Source organism: Branchiostoma floridae, chromosome 7 (assembly GCF_000003815.2).
Source record: "Branchiostoma floridae strain S238N-H82 chromosome 7, Bfl_VNyyK, whole genome shotgun sequence".
Taxonomy (NCBI): Eukaryota; Metazoa; Chordata; class Leptocardii; order Amphioxiformes; family Branchiostomatidae; genus Branchiostoma; species Branchiostoma floridae.
Window position 1 is genome coordinate 5,393,798 of NC_049985.1, and position 17,099 is coordinate 5,410,896.

The 17,099-nt window shown below is 38.6% G+C and overlaps 1 protein-coding gene across 1 annotated transcript in view; it reads right to left on the reverse strand.

Annotated features, from left to right (window-relative positions):
- The window catches only part of LOC118419546 (microtubule-associated tumor suppressor candidate 2-like), a 32,780-nt gene that overhangs the window by 8,509 nt on the left and 7,172 nt on the right, over positions 1-17,099 (reverse strand). Inside the window, exons 3-6 of the mRNA XM_035825978.1 lie at positions 9,462-9,697; positions 8,967-9,048; positions 7,234-7,319; positions 6,566-6,694 (exon numbers count right to left, since the gene is read on the reverse strand). Of these exons, the coding sequence (XP_035681871.1) occupies positions 6,566-6,694; positions 7,234-7,319; positions 8,967-9,048; positions 9,462-9,697 (533 nt within the window). The remainder of the gene's footprint in view (positions 1-6,565; positions 6,695-7,233; positions 7,320-8,966; positions 9,049-9,461; positions 9,698-17,099) is intronic.

Consider the following 17,099-nt stretch of genomic DNA (forward strand, 5'->3'; position numbering starts at 1 on the left):
AAGTTGTAGTCTGAGCCAGTTATGAAATCTGCACATGCATGGTAGTATAGGTAAAATTGGAGCACCACAGTCTACCTGCACCAAAGAGTTTCAAGCCCTGTCAACGAATTCCAAGCAGAACCAACATGCGCACAGTTCTTGTCTGTAACACAGTGTTAAACCCTCAATTGTCACCTGCTAATACATCCTTGCAAAATTATTATCATTTTGCACCTACATGTATCTGATTGTACTGGGTGACTTCCTCTGGGAAAACCCTGTTCTGAATTAAACATACCCAAGTCAATTTTACACACCCTGGGACAAGGTCAAAGGAATTCAATAGAAATCAATAACTCATGGATCCAGTTGTCCTGGATTGAAGTACATTCCTACAAGCCCTCCAACAGAAGCTGAGATTCCCCACTGAACATCCAGCCATACGGATTTGATTATATGTATGACATGCTCTGGGCACCACAAAATTGATGGAAGCATGAAACAAAGTTGTTTTTACAAACATTTTGGCTTCATCATGAAAGTGGTAAGGAAGGTTACGCAAAAGATTGAACAACAAAACATGGCATGCCAAGCAATAATTTCTTTTTTCCTTACTTTAATTCTTTAATCTTAAATTTCAGAAGACTTTACTCATAAATATTCATTTCCCAATTTTTTTGCAATCTATGGCACATATTTGCTGAATTTGTAGCTTTTTTGTATGACTTACAGTGTGGTCGCAACCTTTTTTGGCAGACGTAATCCATGTAATCAAGTCAGTGAAGGACCTTCTGAAGAATCTAAAGTAATGCAGTTTCTGCTAATGAAAGTCCTACATATCTATCTGACCCAAGTCAGCTAATAGGCTTAATGCCACACATTACAATTACATTGGCTTCAAAGAGTTGTGCAATCTCAGTCGATAGTAGATGTGATAGTAGATCGACCATGTAGCTTGGAGCTGCAAAGATAGTATAAAATGTCCATCTATAACTGTGTTAGCTATAAAACTTTTGTGGAGACCTTCTTGAAACACCTGTATTACCAACCATAAATATTGTGGCTACACCTAAATCTCTAACACTACATACATGCAATGCAGTCAACACTGCCCAAGAAAACCACTCAAGGGACCAATAAAAACATCTGGTCAATGTGGACAGGTACATGTAGTTACAGTAGACAGGAATTCTTAATGCTTGTATTAATGGGGAAAATCATCTAACTGACTTATAAAAAGTGGTCACTTTTTATGTAAACATGGTCACTTGTACAGTTTTGACTGAATGTAAAAAATATTACACAAGATTTGGAATTAAAAAATGCATCTAGTAACCCAGGTAAGATAAAAATACTGCCACGATCGATTCCCAAAGCTAAATCCCCTTCTCCCTTCAGCGTCACAAATACATATTTATGAAGCGCTGATCAATTTTTGGTGGGTGCGAATAGCCTGTATCTTGACAAGACTCTGAGCCACGTAATGACCTAACAATGCCGTGATGTCATAAAGAGATCAGTCCGGTGGGCCTGCAGGATACTGATACATGGAAGGGGAAATCTGTTTTAACATGATGCAATCTCAGCATCTGGATCTATTATCCTTTGGAAAGCAACAATTTAGGACAGAATTTCGTCATCACATACATTTGTCACGAAGACTGTGTACTACTATAAATGCATTTTGAGATTGAATTCTTGGGAATTCAGTGACAATAATTATGCATGTCTGTAATTGTAGGTGGAGGATTTGGAGAATTATCCCTGGTTACATGTATGTTCAGTCAATAATATGTCGCAATCTCCACCAGAGCTAGAGATGTCTGATTCATGGAGTTCTATGGGTGCAGGTTTTGACAAAGTGACTCAAAACAACCACTTTTAGCAGTACTTTTCAATTGAACAATTTCACAATTTTTTTAGAAAGCCAATATCATAACACAGTGAAAATTTCTGAATTCGAATGAAGTTGACAATCCTTTTATCAATTACCGGTACTGCATGTCTTTGATCATAAAATGATGTCATCAAGCAAATATTCTCCAATTTCAGGTGGCAAAAAATCCCAACTCTACTAGAATCCCTAATGAAATATGCTTTTCTGTATAGATAAACTAAACTTGTGCTCAAATATGACATGGGTGTGAAATTTACAATATGGTGGATTCTGTTCTAATTTCCAAAGGCAACTTTACCCCCCACTTCTACCCCCATTAATCTCTGACAACCTCTACATACACATGTATAATATAGTGTATCGCATTAAAATTTCATAAGAATTAAGATGTATTCACAAAGCTTACAAAATTCTAGTGATATAACCTTCCCATCAATTAGGGTGCATAAATCTGCATGGATTACAGCAAAATTCAGGAGGGGGAAATGACAACCATGATAATGTACATGTATCCCTTTTGGCTAATTAACAACAAGCAATTTGATGTGCTTATCTCATAACAGGACCTCTTCTGTCAAGGATGATTCAAGTTGTGAGATAAAGACTTTTACCTTGACCCTTTATTGGGGACGTACAGATAGGATTCCATAAAGTATTGATTTTTGAGACTAAAAGGTACATTTTGGCTGGTGTCAATTGTTTGAATATAAAACTGCTAACTGCCACAGAAAAAATGGAAGAGAAAAGACAGGAAAGTCTTTTTTTGTTTCCACATAGCAACAGCTGTTGTTACCTGCCTCGAATGACATATAAATTCACAAGCACTTGAGTTAATCATTTTCCAATATTCTGTGACCTTTTCCTTCCAGACCTTTGCAACAAGCTTGTCCCCATGGATCAGAAAGCCGACATGAAAAAACAAAGTAGATTTGTGAATTTTGTCTTATTTGCCCTTCTTGCAACACTGTTCCCCAATGATGCCCAAGAGATGTTTTTTCTGCAAATCGCCTGAGGCAAAAAGGTTTCCAGCGATGTGCCATGTCCCACTTTAGGGTTTGGAATGCATTATTCTATCATAGCCAATTCCAAAGGGTAGGAAAAAAAAGGGGAGTGCGACTCTACCTCCTCCTCGTGCTTCCGAATGACATATTCCACAATTGTTATTTCTGGTCACACTAATTAAACTCTTCCTGCCAAATGTTGTTATCTTTACATAAAAGCCACGCTTTTGGCAAACACAGTTAAAAACACTCCATTGGGATGTATTATTCTATCACAGCCAATTCCAAGGGTAGAAAAAAAGGGGAGTGTGACTGTACCTCCTCTTCATGCTTCCGAATGACATATTCCACAATTGAACCTTGCCGCCGAGGACTTCTCGTGCTCATCAATCCCTGCCAGCTCGCCGGAGGTAGGCTAAATTTCCGCCGCCCGAAGAATGGCTACAAAACTACCGGCGTTTTCCGCTCGCTGAATGGGTCTCCGCAGGCATACATACATACATACATCCCTCTTATTCCCCCTTTAACGGGTGCGGAAGAGGAGCCGGTGATTGGTAGATTTGAATTAGCAATGGGGAGACACGGTTGGTCGGAAGGGTCGGTTGCTAAAACCCCCATCAAAGGGCCAGGTGCCTCAGCTATGATGGAGAAATCACGAGCCATGCATTAGCCCTACACTGATGAACACATCCTATTATAACCCTGCCCCTCTGGTGCCTTGCTGCGAGCTGGGGGCCTTTCACACATTGGCAGCTTCCCCTGCATAATAGCAATGTTCTGGCCAGCATTACCATGTACTTAACTGATGCAGTAGGATAGAGAGGTTTTTTTACATGTGTCAAGGACAGTGACCCCAATATCCTTAACCTTCTAGCCTATCAGGGAATGGGCCTACACTATCACCATCATCAACAGTCGCTAACTTTATTACGCAGCTATTAATAAAGAATTCATGTGTCACAATGAATATCTTCACCGTCAGATACTCATTAAAGATTCAATCAGCCTCTGCAGCCAGCAATGCTTCGCATCAGGCAGACCCAAATCGGCACTTATGAATTTGTTGTCCAAGTATATTGGAGATTTGGGATGAGAGTTTCCTTTTTCAGATGGGGAACATTCAATTTGATATCAAGCAGTCACCGAGCTTGAGTTTCTCATTAATGGTAATACTGCTATTGAGAGTTGATCCGTGACGCTTGTTTTGAATTGTCTCACAGCAGGCACTGTCATTAATACCAGCATTAATTTCCACAGTGTCACGAGGCCGTGGTAGTCTTAATATATACAAAACATGGCTCTGGCTTCATGCAGACTTTTTTTCTCTACAATTACCTTGTTCTTTTTCTGGTCACAATAATCAAACTCTTTCTGCCAAATGTTGTTATCTCTACAAAATGCAACGTTTTTGGCAAACGCAGTTAAAAACACTCCACAAATTGCCCATTATATCTCTAAATTTACAGTTAAGGTATATCGATTTTGGGGCGAGTTGATCTCCTGCGCTCACCGATGGACAGCTCATTATTTTCGGCAATACAGCCGTGACTTTTGTCATCCATATTTACAAGATCTGGTCCACTGAAGTGGTGGTGTTGGAGTAACATCTAGTATACAGATGGCAGGTTTTGGGACGTTGACAGTGTTGCCTGCTAAAGTCATAACAGACTGCTACATAATAGTCACAGACCAATAATCCAGTGGTATTATTGGGGGCATGTCATTAGAGTATTCTGATCTAGCCACTGGGTCATATTGAGCATGTGATTATCACAATCGATGTATCTTTAAGGCAAACAAAAAAATAAATGCAACAAATGATAAATTTACGTCTCAGCGTTGGTACCGATATTGTGCATACATAAAACTGTGCATGCGTCCTGTAGTTATGACAAGCTGGCTTGAGTTATACGGTAATACTGTAATACTTCCTTCCGTGTCGACAGTGTAAGTAAACCCAGGAGGCCACTGCAGGATTGGATATTGGGTAATCCACCCAAGCATTACACAGCCTACTGCAGGAGTCCATTTCTTAGCTTCTGTACACCATCATTTTTCATCCACCCTCACACGAGTAATTTCCTATCTACCGCTGTAACCACTCCGACTGTGCAGTCGGAGTAAAATTACTTACTCCAGGCAATTCTGGGAATGGGATATTGGGGGCTGTGCAAAGATCAAAATATTTGTGTTGCTTAAATATCAATTTTAGTAATCCATTTTCCAGCAGAATGTACAGGTTATTCTACTGAGAGTATTAAGACAGATTTCTGAGTCTGAGAGGAAATTGGATGGAGGACTGGTCATTCAATCAACACTTCTACTGGGAAAACATGAAGCAACTGAAGCTGGGACACATCACAAGCAGAAAGTAATGTATACACTTTGCAGTTCCAACTTTTTCTCCAACAACTTTTTTTGGCTACATCGATGGAGGTTAGATATCCAGGTAACAGTTACTAAAACAACTGGATAGATCTGTAAATAGTCAGATGCCAATGATAAGTTACAAACGACAGTCACTGACAGTAACTGACACAGCAGACGCTGTCTGAAACATCTTGTCATTTAGAAATCTAGCCAGCTGCTTGAGTAACTGTCTGTTCCCTATCTTAATTCCCAGCGTATTGGATGTGTCTACATGCATCTAGCATAAATGTTTTCATTGGCAACAATATATTTTTTGCCAACAAACTGGGCACCTGACTTCAGTTGGGGAAGTAAAAGGCAGTGAAAGGATAGTCTTGGGCTTATCCTTCCAATACCATTCCGCAACGCTGTGGATAACAACCCACTGTTCCCTAAGGCATCAAAAAGTCTTTGGAACTACATTTACCAACTCAAACTATCTTTCTTTCAGATTGACAGCTTTGAACATCTAACTGCTGACCTAAAAATTTATGGAAATGGGAAGGTCACTCCCTTTCTGACCAACCCAATCAGTCACCAACACTTCAGAGGAATGTGGCAGGGGTGCAGAATAGATAACATCCAGGAAGGGTCAGTATGGATGACCACTGGCATAAGATGAATGGGCCAGGTCACAAACCCTATCTAAAGTAGCTCTAGGCAACTTAAAGACTAATGGCTAACCAAATGTTGGCATTTCAGTCACATGGTGACAGCATCAATTTCCTTTCAAGATGTACAGAAGACGTCATTCATCATCTAGGTTTGTACATGATGAAATTTGTCAATTATATGAAGGTCTGGATGTGTCATTTATGTCTGTACATCACAAGGAGATGTCCTTTTCCTTCGCAAACTGCTCAAAACAGAACTATCTGCCTTCAGAGACAGTAACTGTCTCATTCCTGGCATCTTTCCAAAACAACACGAAGGTGGCTTATCAAAACCACATGTATCTATCTGCAACATTCCCCCCTCCCCCTAAAACCACTTAACTACTACTAGGTATCACCACCAAGAACCACCTCTGTTTTGAATCTCAATTTATAGTGGATTGAATACATTGTATATGCATAGGCTATCTGATAAAGGTGTTCCACAAAATGGTTATCTGACTTCAGTTGGGCTGTGGAGTGTTGGTTTCTGCTATCCAATACCATGCCCTAGACACAGTGGATAACAACACACTGTCCCTCTAACAACAGTGCAGCAGATCCATGGACAGGTCTATGTTGGCTACCTTAAACTGAAGAAGAAGAAGGATCAGAGTTTTCCTCACCTGGTTCTTGTGTCCATCGGCCAGTATCTCCACCTCCAGACGGTGCTGGGTGGTCAGCCTGCCCATCTCGGCCTGCCGGACCAGCTGAAACTCATCCTCCTGGAGCTTCAGCTCAGCAGCATGGTCATCCTGTGGTTAGGGACATGGATTAAAAATTAGGGCAAGGTTATCAAAGAACAAAACTGGAAAAGCAGCCTTTTAACATATTTCACATTGACGACACTACGAAATTTATCTATCTAATGGTTTGGCTGTTTGGTTCAGGGCTGCCCAACAAGCCTGTGGCTATTACAGCCTGAGGCTAGCCCTGCTGAAAAAAAACCTTTAAATGTTCAACATTTGTTATTTGTTTAACTTTTTAACTAACTGTTAGTTTAACTCTAATGTTAAACTTTTCACTTTTGATTTAACTTTTCCATAATATGAATTGTCCAGGTATATCATACATCAAGCTCCTTCAACAACTATGGAGAATTGTTGGAAAATGCACTTCATACTTGAAATGCTAGGTGGCTCTTCCAGGCTATCTTACTACTAAGGAATGTACTCCACAAGCAGAGGTTATTCAGACAGAAAATGACCCCAGGGCATATAGGAAGAGGGTTACAAATTTCCCTACAACCTCTGCTTGTAGACTAACAGGAATGTGTTGTGTTTTCCAGCCTTACCTTGAGTTTGTTGATGTGATCTTTGTGTGCGGCGATGGTATTGTGGATATCGTTCTGCAGTCTCTCCAAATCTAGCTTCTGAGCATCTGTAAAATCAAAAACAATACTTTTGAGTGTCTCAATAAGATGACAATCTAATAGAATTCACAGTGAAACTTTGCATTTTCCCGTTTTCTAAATCTTTTTCTCTCTAGAGACTCAACTGCATCTTGACCATTATTATGCACAAAAAACAAGGGTCACCAAACAATTTGATTTTCATTGTAACAATTTTTCAACAATGCAAAGTCATAAGGTCCCATGAATATGCAAAGTGCAGTGAAATGAATTGATTGTACAAATTACAGTGCCATGAATATGCCAATTTCAGGTCTATGCATTGAAGTTTTCCTCAACATCTTTTAACGGAAAACTGACCCAGTGACACTTGTTTCAGCACCAGGGACAACACCATAGCTGGAACCAGCTCAGCAAATGGCAAGTGAAATTATGCTAATCAACCTGGACACAGCTCTGGTATGGTTTATGTCCTCTTTAATTGACAGCTGGGGGAATCAACTGTCCAGGGCTGTTTCCAGCTTCAAATTTTTTCATCCCACTCATTGTTTGGAAGCCCAGTTTGTTAAAGGGGCATTCCACTCCACACGGGAGTGTTATTTTCCGATAGATATTAATTTTAGGAAGTGATAACTGCATACTACTTCACATTATACGATAAAGTACCCAGTTTCTTCACATGCCTCAAAAGCATTCAGTCTTCTACTAAACTCCCCAAGTACCCTCTAATTGAATTAATCCTATGGCTGAATACAATGCAAAAATTTTAGGTAAGGTTACAAAACTAATTTCAGGTTCGCTAAGAAATCTCGTCTTGTTCTTGTATTCTTTGCTATCTTATGAGCAATTTGCCTTCTCGGTGTGCTTAGCGTACCTCATTTATTCCGAAAATATGTACGATAAACACAGTGTCTATGCGTATAGGGAATGCATGGGTAGGGTCTGCATGGGTTTAGTGAGTGTCCTTATTGTACACATCACGTAATTCATCCCAAGGTGAATTCCACAAAATTCGGCTGATTATGTATTCATTGCCACATTATCTATTGGAAAACAAGACTACCTTCTGGAGTGGAATGCCCCTTTAATTTTCCTAGTAAAATCTGTCATTTTAAGGTTATGAAAGTACATTTTCAATAGTTTCAAGTCATTTTTGGGACAGATGGGGTAAAATTATTTTCCATCCCAACAAGCAAATTTCCGTCCCAGGACAGAAGAACGGGTCCTGGAGACAGCCCTGCAAACTGTCACAGCAGATGAAAACCTTATTAGGACGGCATCCAGGCTAAAAATTAACCACATTTGCATGTACGAATGCACGAGTGAAAAAAAAGGCGCAGCATATGTTATTCAAGCTTGGCTAGCGCTCTCAATACGTTGACTATACTTGGTTAAGCAGACTGAATGACATTTTACAAACAGTTGCCAAATGTAAAAGGGTAGTCAGGTTTAACTGATGACATTTATCTGCTTCCTTGATAAAGTGAGCCACTTACAAACGTGAAGTATCCCAGTTTATCACACTCTGACTTGAGAAAAAAGGTGATTTAAAACCTTCAAGACAAAGTTGAGCTCCATATTCTATACTTACTTTCTATACAGCGAAATGTAACATCCTTTAAGCTACACATAATCATTCGTTTTTATGAAATTGAAGCTTTTGATAAATTTCGTACCTCTTTCACTTCTGGCATGGTGAAGTTCTTCCTCCAGTCTCTGAATCTGAGTCAGCAAAGTTGGGTGGGAGAAGGCATCCATCTGCATAACCAGGAAGAAAATTTTCAATGGAAAAATATATAAAGCAATGCAGGTATCTAATACACACCCAAGTTACTCAATGAAGCTGTTTTAAAAATTGGCATTCAACAAAATATTACTTACAAACAAGACTTTAGAATGGTAACAGTAGCATCCGCAAACTCTACCAGAAAGCTTCTACGTATATCACAAACCCAACACATAATAGAAAAGGTGGGATCTTTTGTCTTCAACTGTCTACAAAAAAGAAGTCAAACCCAATAACTCAGAATATAGAGTTAGCTTTAGACAAAAGTAGACACTTGCTGTATTGTTTTTACACTGTCTGCACCCTATCGTGTCACCAGCAATTAGCCCATGGGCAAGAATTTGCAATAAACTGATATATCATGTTTGTTGAAATCTAAACTCACCTCCTCTGTTAGATACTTGACCAGGACGGCCATAGCATCGAAGCCCGTCATCCCCTCCTTCAGCTGCATCTTGGTGATGTTCAGCTCCTTAGTCCGCGCCTCGCAGAGAGCCTCTAGTCTGGAGATCTCCTTCGAGCTCTTGCTGGGAGTGACGCTGTTGGAAGCAACCAAGTCCGGCTGGCTGGCTTTGGTAGGAGGCGGGGACACGGGCCCTTTGATTCTGCTGCCTCTGGTCTCTGTAAGCAAAGCACAAAACACCATCAGAAAAACCCACACGATTAAACAGATCGGGATAAAATCCCAAGCTACAAACATGCTCCTCCAATCATATGCTCGTACCAACAAACCTCATACCTCAATTTTCCAGCTTTAAATGCCTCATCTGAGACTTTACCCCAAGGTTGCTCTAGCTTGCGCTTGCAGGAATGACCATGTCCAGGGATGAAACCACGTACTTTGCGCACCAACAAGACTTGTGGGTGGGGAACACTGTAATTTTACTACCACTACGCTCAAGTAGACCAGAGTTTCTTCCCAACTATCCCTACATATGGCACACAGATGTACTTGTTTTGCCTCCCGAAGCTACTGTACACGGTATTTGTTCCGACAAGGCTACCTTCCGTGTCCAATTTTATGCAAGACCAAGGGTCTACGGTACTTATCACTTGGAGTGGAAAATTGTCCCTTGGAAGACAAGGGCGTTTCCTTGGGACAAATTGCAATTTGGTGGCAGGTTCTCATTATCATGGCAATGAGGCAAAGATGTTAATAATGTGGAGCATTCTGGAATGTTCATGTAAGCAGAGTGCCTGCATTTAGCCTTGTGTTACTGAAAATCTGTAAATGTTTGTGGTGGTTATTCTTTTGTGGTTACCACTCCAGCACAGATTCCTAACACTGCAAAATTGCATTTTCGGTGTATTACTATACAGAGTACTACAGAGGTTTTTCAACAGCAAATTCAAAACAACACGGAAACCTCCTCTTTCCTCAAACCATGAAATGACCACATGGCAAAAGTAAATGCATTTACAGTGTCATCCCAAAGAAAGAAATCCCTACAACAGCTTTGCTATTTTCAAACAAGAAATACTGTCCAAAAAAGAAGGTACACAACAATGCTTTTATTCTGAAAAAATTCATGAAAATAATACAAATTGATGTAACAGTAGCTACGTAAATTACATTTTGTTTCAATGACTTCAGTCAACAGTCAATACATCAACTTAAATCATTTTCAAATCAACTCTCATTGAACCATTCTCTTTCTTAGCTGCAAAAAACCCCAGATCTATTTGAATGTACAATTTGACGAATGTAGTTTGTAACTACCACTCTACCCAAATAGACCAGACCGATTCTTCCCTATAATTTACAACACCGCTGGCAGCTAGTCTTAAACCTCCCATCTCCCCTGAGCATCACTATGTGGACAGTAATGTTATAATGGACCTATTGATTTTGTCTTACTCTGGCTGCTGAAAGGCCCTCTGACAGATGAAGGCAGAGCGAGTAGGTCAGGGGGACTTCAGCCAGAAATGGGAGCCATCCTTCTCAGCCATGTGGAACAAAACAGTAGTGGCCTCTGCCAAGTCAATTATGTAAATTATGCTTTTGTTCCAACGAGCACTATGTACATGATTTTGATTGGACGATGCTGAGTATCTGAGTAGAGTTGCCAGTTACAAAAACAAACCTTTTAAGAATACAATCATTTTTGCCATAACCCATGTTTCCATATGATGCATTGCAAATACATGCCGGCAGACTAATCTGTCTTACTCTTACTCACAGATTGTAGTCAGATTTTTATGCACCTCTAAGAAAAATAGTCTTGACTCATACTTAAAAACAGCTTTTTGGCTAGCATTAGAGTCTTCTCAAAGTGTTTTTTACACATAGGTTTCAATGGTTTATCAATGCCTCTTACATGAAGCCGCACATTTACAAATAAATGTAACATCTTCTCTCATTATACAAAACAATAATTCTGAGCACGCCCATTCCCTGCACATTTTGACAGTGTTCTAAAGTTGTGATATTCCATTATCAGCAGAACTTGAGATCAATAAAAAAGAATATGTAGCAAGGGTAATCTATAACACGGACAGTAACTGTGAAAAAATGAAGGTTTGCCCCTTCATTACTAGCTTGGTATCACTTGAGAAATTGTCATAAATTATTAAATATGAAAGTATCATGAGAGAAAACATTAATAGTACATATATGTTAACTTTCGACTTCCAATGAGAAGTTACACCAGCAAGATGCAGGTTTCCTATCTCTATAATATTGATCTACATTCCAACTCAACAGTCTAGAAAATTAAACCTCACACACTGACACAGTACAATTTTCACTCAGCCGTCCATAAATCTTTCAGGATTTGGCTAATTCTGATTTTCCAGGGCAGAATTTGAATTTAGACAGCAATAAATCCTTTAAGCGCATATAAAAACCAGGATAGATAGCTTTATGTGTGAGTAATCAGGTTAGCAGGGATAGGATGACATTCTAAGCCCCTCAGATAGCTGAGATCCCCTCTGACAATTCCTGCTACCCTCTAGGGAAAAAAGACCTGTCAAATACATCATGTTACTGATTAATCAGACAATTGCTCTTACATAGATGGCTTTTAAACAAACTTAGGGAAAAAAATTATCACCACAATCTAACTACAACTATAGGGGGTAAACATTCTAAGCAAGGAATTGATCTATCATTTGAATTATTTCTAAGATGGCTTTTAAACAAACTTAGAGGAAAGAATTATCATCTAGTAGACATTCTAACTACAACTATAGGAGGTAAACATTCTAAGCAAGGAATTGATCTACCATTTGAATTATTTCTAAAATGCTGAGTGACCTGTCACCTATGAAACGAAATTATCCATATTGAAGACACATTACATTTGACCAACATTGATTTCCGATTCTACCCATCTGTTATAATGTTTTTCTAAAATAGTTGGACATGAAATTCAACATTCTTCAAACAGATACATTCACACATTATGATCATAACAAGAATTAATCATTAGACATGCTAGTCACATTTCGTTGCTAGCTTGAAGTGAATTAATTCAGCAGTGTAGCTGAGTGTTTATAATAGACAATATTTTCTATTCTAGACTTTTAATTACTTGGGTCATTTATTCTGGTCATGCTAGACAGCGCCTATCTTCACAACACAGCTGTGGGAGAATTTATTCCTCTGTGGTGTGTGACGTCTTCCCACCCACACAACAGTACCACCTGCATTAATCAAATCATATCTTAACCAATCAGAAGTGTCCGGGCCCTGGCTACTGCAGATTGCAAGACATGATTTGAAGGTCCATCATCCCTGTACAATACTGCCACTTGTACGAATCAAGACAAATTTCAGCCAATCGGAATGATCTACCTCTAATCTTTTGTAAGGTTAGATTCTAGCAAATGCACCAGAATCAGGTATCAAAACACTAATCAGCGACATTTTGTATTGTTGATATATCATTTTTATTCCTCTGTGGTGTGTGACATCCTCCCATCCACACAGCACAGTGACACTTGCATTAATCAAATCAAATTTCAGCTCCAGCTACTGATTGCAAGACATGACTTTTCGTGTTTTTTTGGCAAATGTGGTGTGTGGCATCTTCCTACCCGCACAACACTGTCACTTGCGAAGGCGGCATATGACATATCATCCCTGTACAGTACTGCCACTTGTATTAATCAATACAAGTTTCAGCCAATCAGAAAAGATCAACCCTTAACAAATGACAATCGATTTAAAGGTCTTCTCTATATAAATTATGACAATGGCACCTGTATCGGTTTTCAAAACAGGAATCTGCCACATTTTGTATTGTTGATATATCATATTCATTACAAGCAGGTCTACTTCCTGAAAAATTAATGTTTATGTGAACATGCTGGAAATTGGGAATAAATTATTTAGAACACATCGAATGTTCCTGAGATTTACATGTATGGTTTAAAGTATTAGACTGTTTAATTACTTTTTGTAAAGAATGTTGTTTACTCTAAGGTTATTGATCAGCAACTTGGTACATTGCGCTTATTTATCTATTTTTCTATTTGCTGTTGTTAAGTTATGATCGTTTGTACAGAGCATAGTCATCTACTTTGTACATATATACTTTGTATGTATTTATATATAAATTGTACATTTACCATCTCACCAGCACTGCATTATTGTGCATGGCAAAACTCCATACGTCTTAGATGAAACTCATAGTTATACATAGAAAAATTAATTGATGAATATATTAAACATTATTACTATTATCACTGCAAAATGGATTCATATATAATCAATGGATTCATATATAATTTTACATTGCTTTCAATTTGGTTGATATAAAATGGCAAGTAAATAGCAATGAGAGCGAATGATTTATAGCTTTTGCTATAAGGAAAAATTTGATCACAGGTTGTCCACCAATTCTCTAATGGTAACAAAAAATACAAAGTGTTTTTAAGAATTTTACAATCTTCAATCCTGTGAACAAATTTACACAAATATGTATTTGTAGACATGCTGTCACCATATGTATTGAATTGTAAAAATTGAAATTAAAAATTGAACCACTAAGCACCCTAAATGTTTGAGAACTTTGACAACAATGCATGCTGTACTACTGTATGTCAGTATGTGTGTTCTACTGCCATGGTAACAATTTAGAATATTGCCATTTTATTAATGAGAATTTCCTGTGAATATCATAACCTTCAGGCAACAACTTTTTACAAGTCCTGTAGCTAATACATCTGTACCCTTGAGAATGCCCTACTCCCACTGTACACCTCCCAGACCTTTGGCAGATACCTTATTACAATACACGCTGTGGTACGTGTGCATCATACCAATGGTATGTTATGTGAAATTCCCTAGATTCCCCATAGTGTACATCTGGTGACAACATGTCTGAGCCATTGAAAGCTATCCCTCCAAGGATGCTCAGCTATATATATCATATCATATCATACATGACATCTGACTGGGAACAAAGCCAATTACAGACTGTATGCAAATATAGTACCTTCAATATTACCTTCTGGTTTCTTTCCATCATTCATTAATATATATTGCAATATTGGACATAACAGCATTCATCATGCAGCAAATCCACAAGTTTCAAATTCCTTTTTTGACTGCAGAAAAAAAACCCTGCAATTTAGCAAGCGAAAGGAATGTTAGACTCATCATTATGAATCAGATACAATTGTAGAACAAGCATTTTAAGCCCCTGAACATACATGTATGTTTATGTAGGTCATGATTGATTTGTTCCTTCAGATACACTGTCAGAGATAAAGATATCAGTCTATCAGGCTTTTACTTAATGTAGCACACCGGAAACCTTGCCAGCATGAAAGGGGCACCACCAAATGATGGGGTTCAGCAATCAGTTGGCTACGGTCACATCTGTAGTACCTGATAAGCCACTGCTATTGTTCAAACTTCTGGCCATCTGTTGGTAAGAACTTGGGAACCTAAAAATACAAACTTTCCCCTTCTGATATGTAGCATAATCTGAAAATAAATATTGTAAACCACATAGCTACTACATGTAGATATGTTTTATCTTAGGAGAAATATTTTGCTGAAAATTGCATGCCAAAGGGCAAAGCCTAGTCTAAAGAGAACAAAGGGAATATTCAAATAATAGCTAACAGTATGGGTCAGTAAATTTCAGTGAGCAGTTGCACGGGGCACTGAACTGCATTCTACTACTAAGTGACCTTGGTGAATACCAGTACTATGGCTGTTTGCAAATTAGATTTTGAAATATTTGCACTCTCCAAATCAAATCAGATTGTCTTTTAAGCTATTCAGGTTCTAATGCAGAAATCGATCTCTGGCAACACTACATGTAATACAGCACTATATTTGTAATGCAGCCAAATCTACATTGTATATAATATGTGAATGAAGTATTTTGACACATTTATGCCATATGTAGAACATGTGTTCATCAAAATAAACCTGTCATTACAACCACAGACAGTTACACTACAGTTAAGGTATGAATGATAAAAGTCGTACATTAAATTAAACTGACATAACCTTTCAAATATCAAGAGAATTATTTCAAGATTTGCTATATTGCTATACATATGTGAGATCACATAAGCTAATGATTTCTAAGATATAATGTCAAATGACCGATCAGAACATATATCCAGCACTAACCATAGATGAAACCATTGACAGTTATACTACAGTAAGGTATGGATAATGAAAGTCATACATTCAATTAAACTGACATGACCTTTCAAATATCAAGATAATTATCTCAACACTTACTAGACTGCAATGTCAGGAGATGTTCTTTTAAGACAATCTGTCAAATGACCAATTTTTACCAATCCTCAGAATATATCTATATCCAGCACCAGCCATAGATGAACCCATAGACAGTTTTCTCCAGTAAGGTATGAAAAATGAAAGTCATACGTTTAATTAAACTGACATGACCTTTCAAATATCAGAAGTATTAGTCAAGAATTACAGTAGATCCTATGCTAAGACTAGGCGATAGAAAATAATTATAAAAAAACATGTCAAATGACCAATTTTTATCAATAATCAGAACATAATATCCAGCACTAACCATAGATGACTTGCTTATGCAGTTTACGGAGGAGCCCCTTGGCTGCTAGACGCAGGTGCATCCCCGCCAGCGAGAAATTAGGTCTCCATAACATGGTTCCATGTACCCTGCACGCTGTCCTGTCAAACAAGGCGTACTACCGCTCTCCTGTCCGGACGCTGAACGAGTGCCCTACAACTGGTCTAATTTGCTGATTGCAGGCTGCAATTTTCACCCAGGATGTGGAGCCAAAATGGTAACAACTAGACGCAGAGTGGAAACACTGATTACTGGCTTGTGAGGCAGAGATTGTACGAAAAGAAATGGAATACCATTGACGGCCTTTCACGTGGCCTGACCCTTTTACCTCTGTTATTGACACATGCTCGGCTGACAGTTTTGGGGTTTTAAAAAAATCATCATTATGCAGACCTGACGCAAGGCTGTCTGCATATCAATATGGTGAATAAATAATGGTCAATGATGGAGAGAGCCATAATCAAAACAAAGGCTATACCTGTATAGTAAGTAAGTACAATTTAATACTTTATAGTCATCTACATTTTTGTGTTGTCTGTCTTAAATTCAGGTTAATTAAGACAGCTCAACCTTAAGAGACTGGCATATTTGCATCCAAAATTTTCACAACATATCTAGCAGGTTTCTATTTCCTCCAGCTATATATAATTGAGCCAAAAAAAACATGTCACACTCTTTCCTGAACCTCCATTCAGTGACTATTCCCCCAGGAGGGGACCCATTATGGGGAGCTCCCCAGTCACCATTGGCCAGCCTTTCATCTTCGCTAAGCCTTATGGCATTGCCATTGATTATCTGCTCCTGCAACTAACGGTCATGAATTATTCACAACACCATCAGCATACTGTGCCATCTAGGGTTATGTTTTAGACGTATGATAGATTTATGCTTCAAGGACCAAAATACTTAATGTCTACTAACATAATTCTGCCAGGCCATATATACAAGACTTAGTATGTACAGTCCGCGTACTATCGGTCATGAATTAT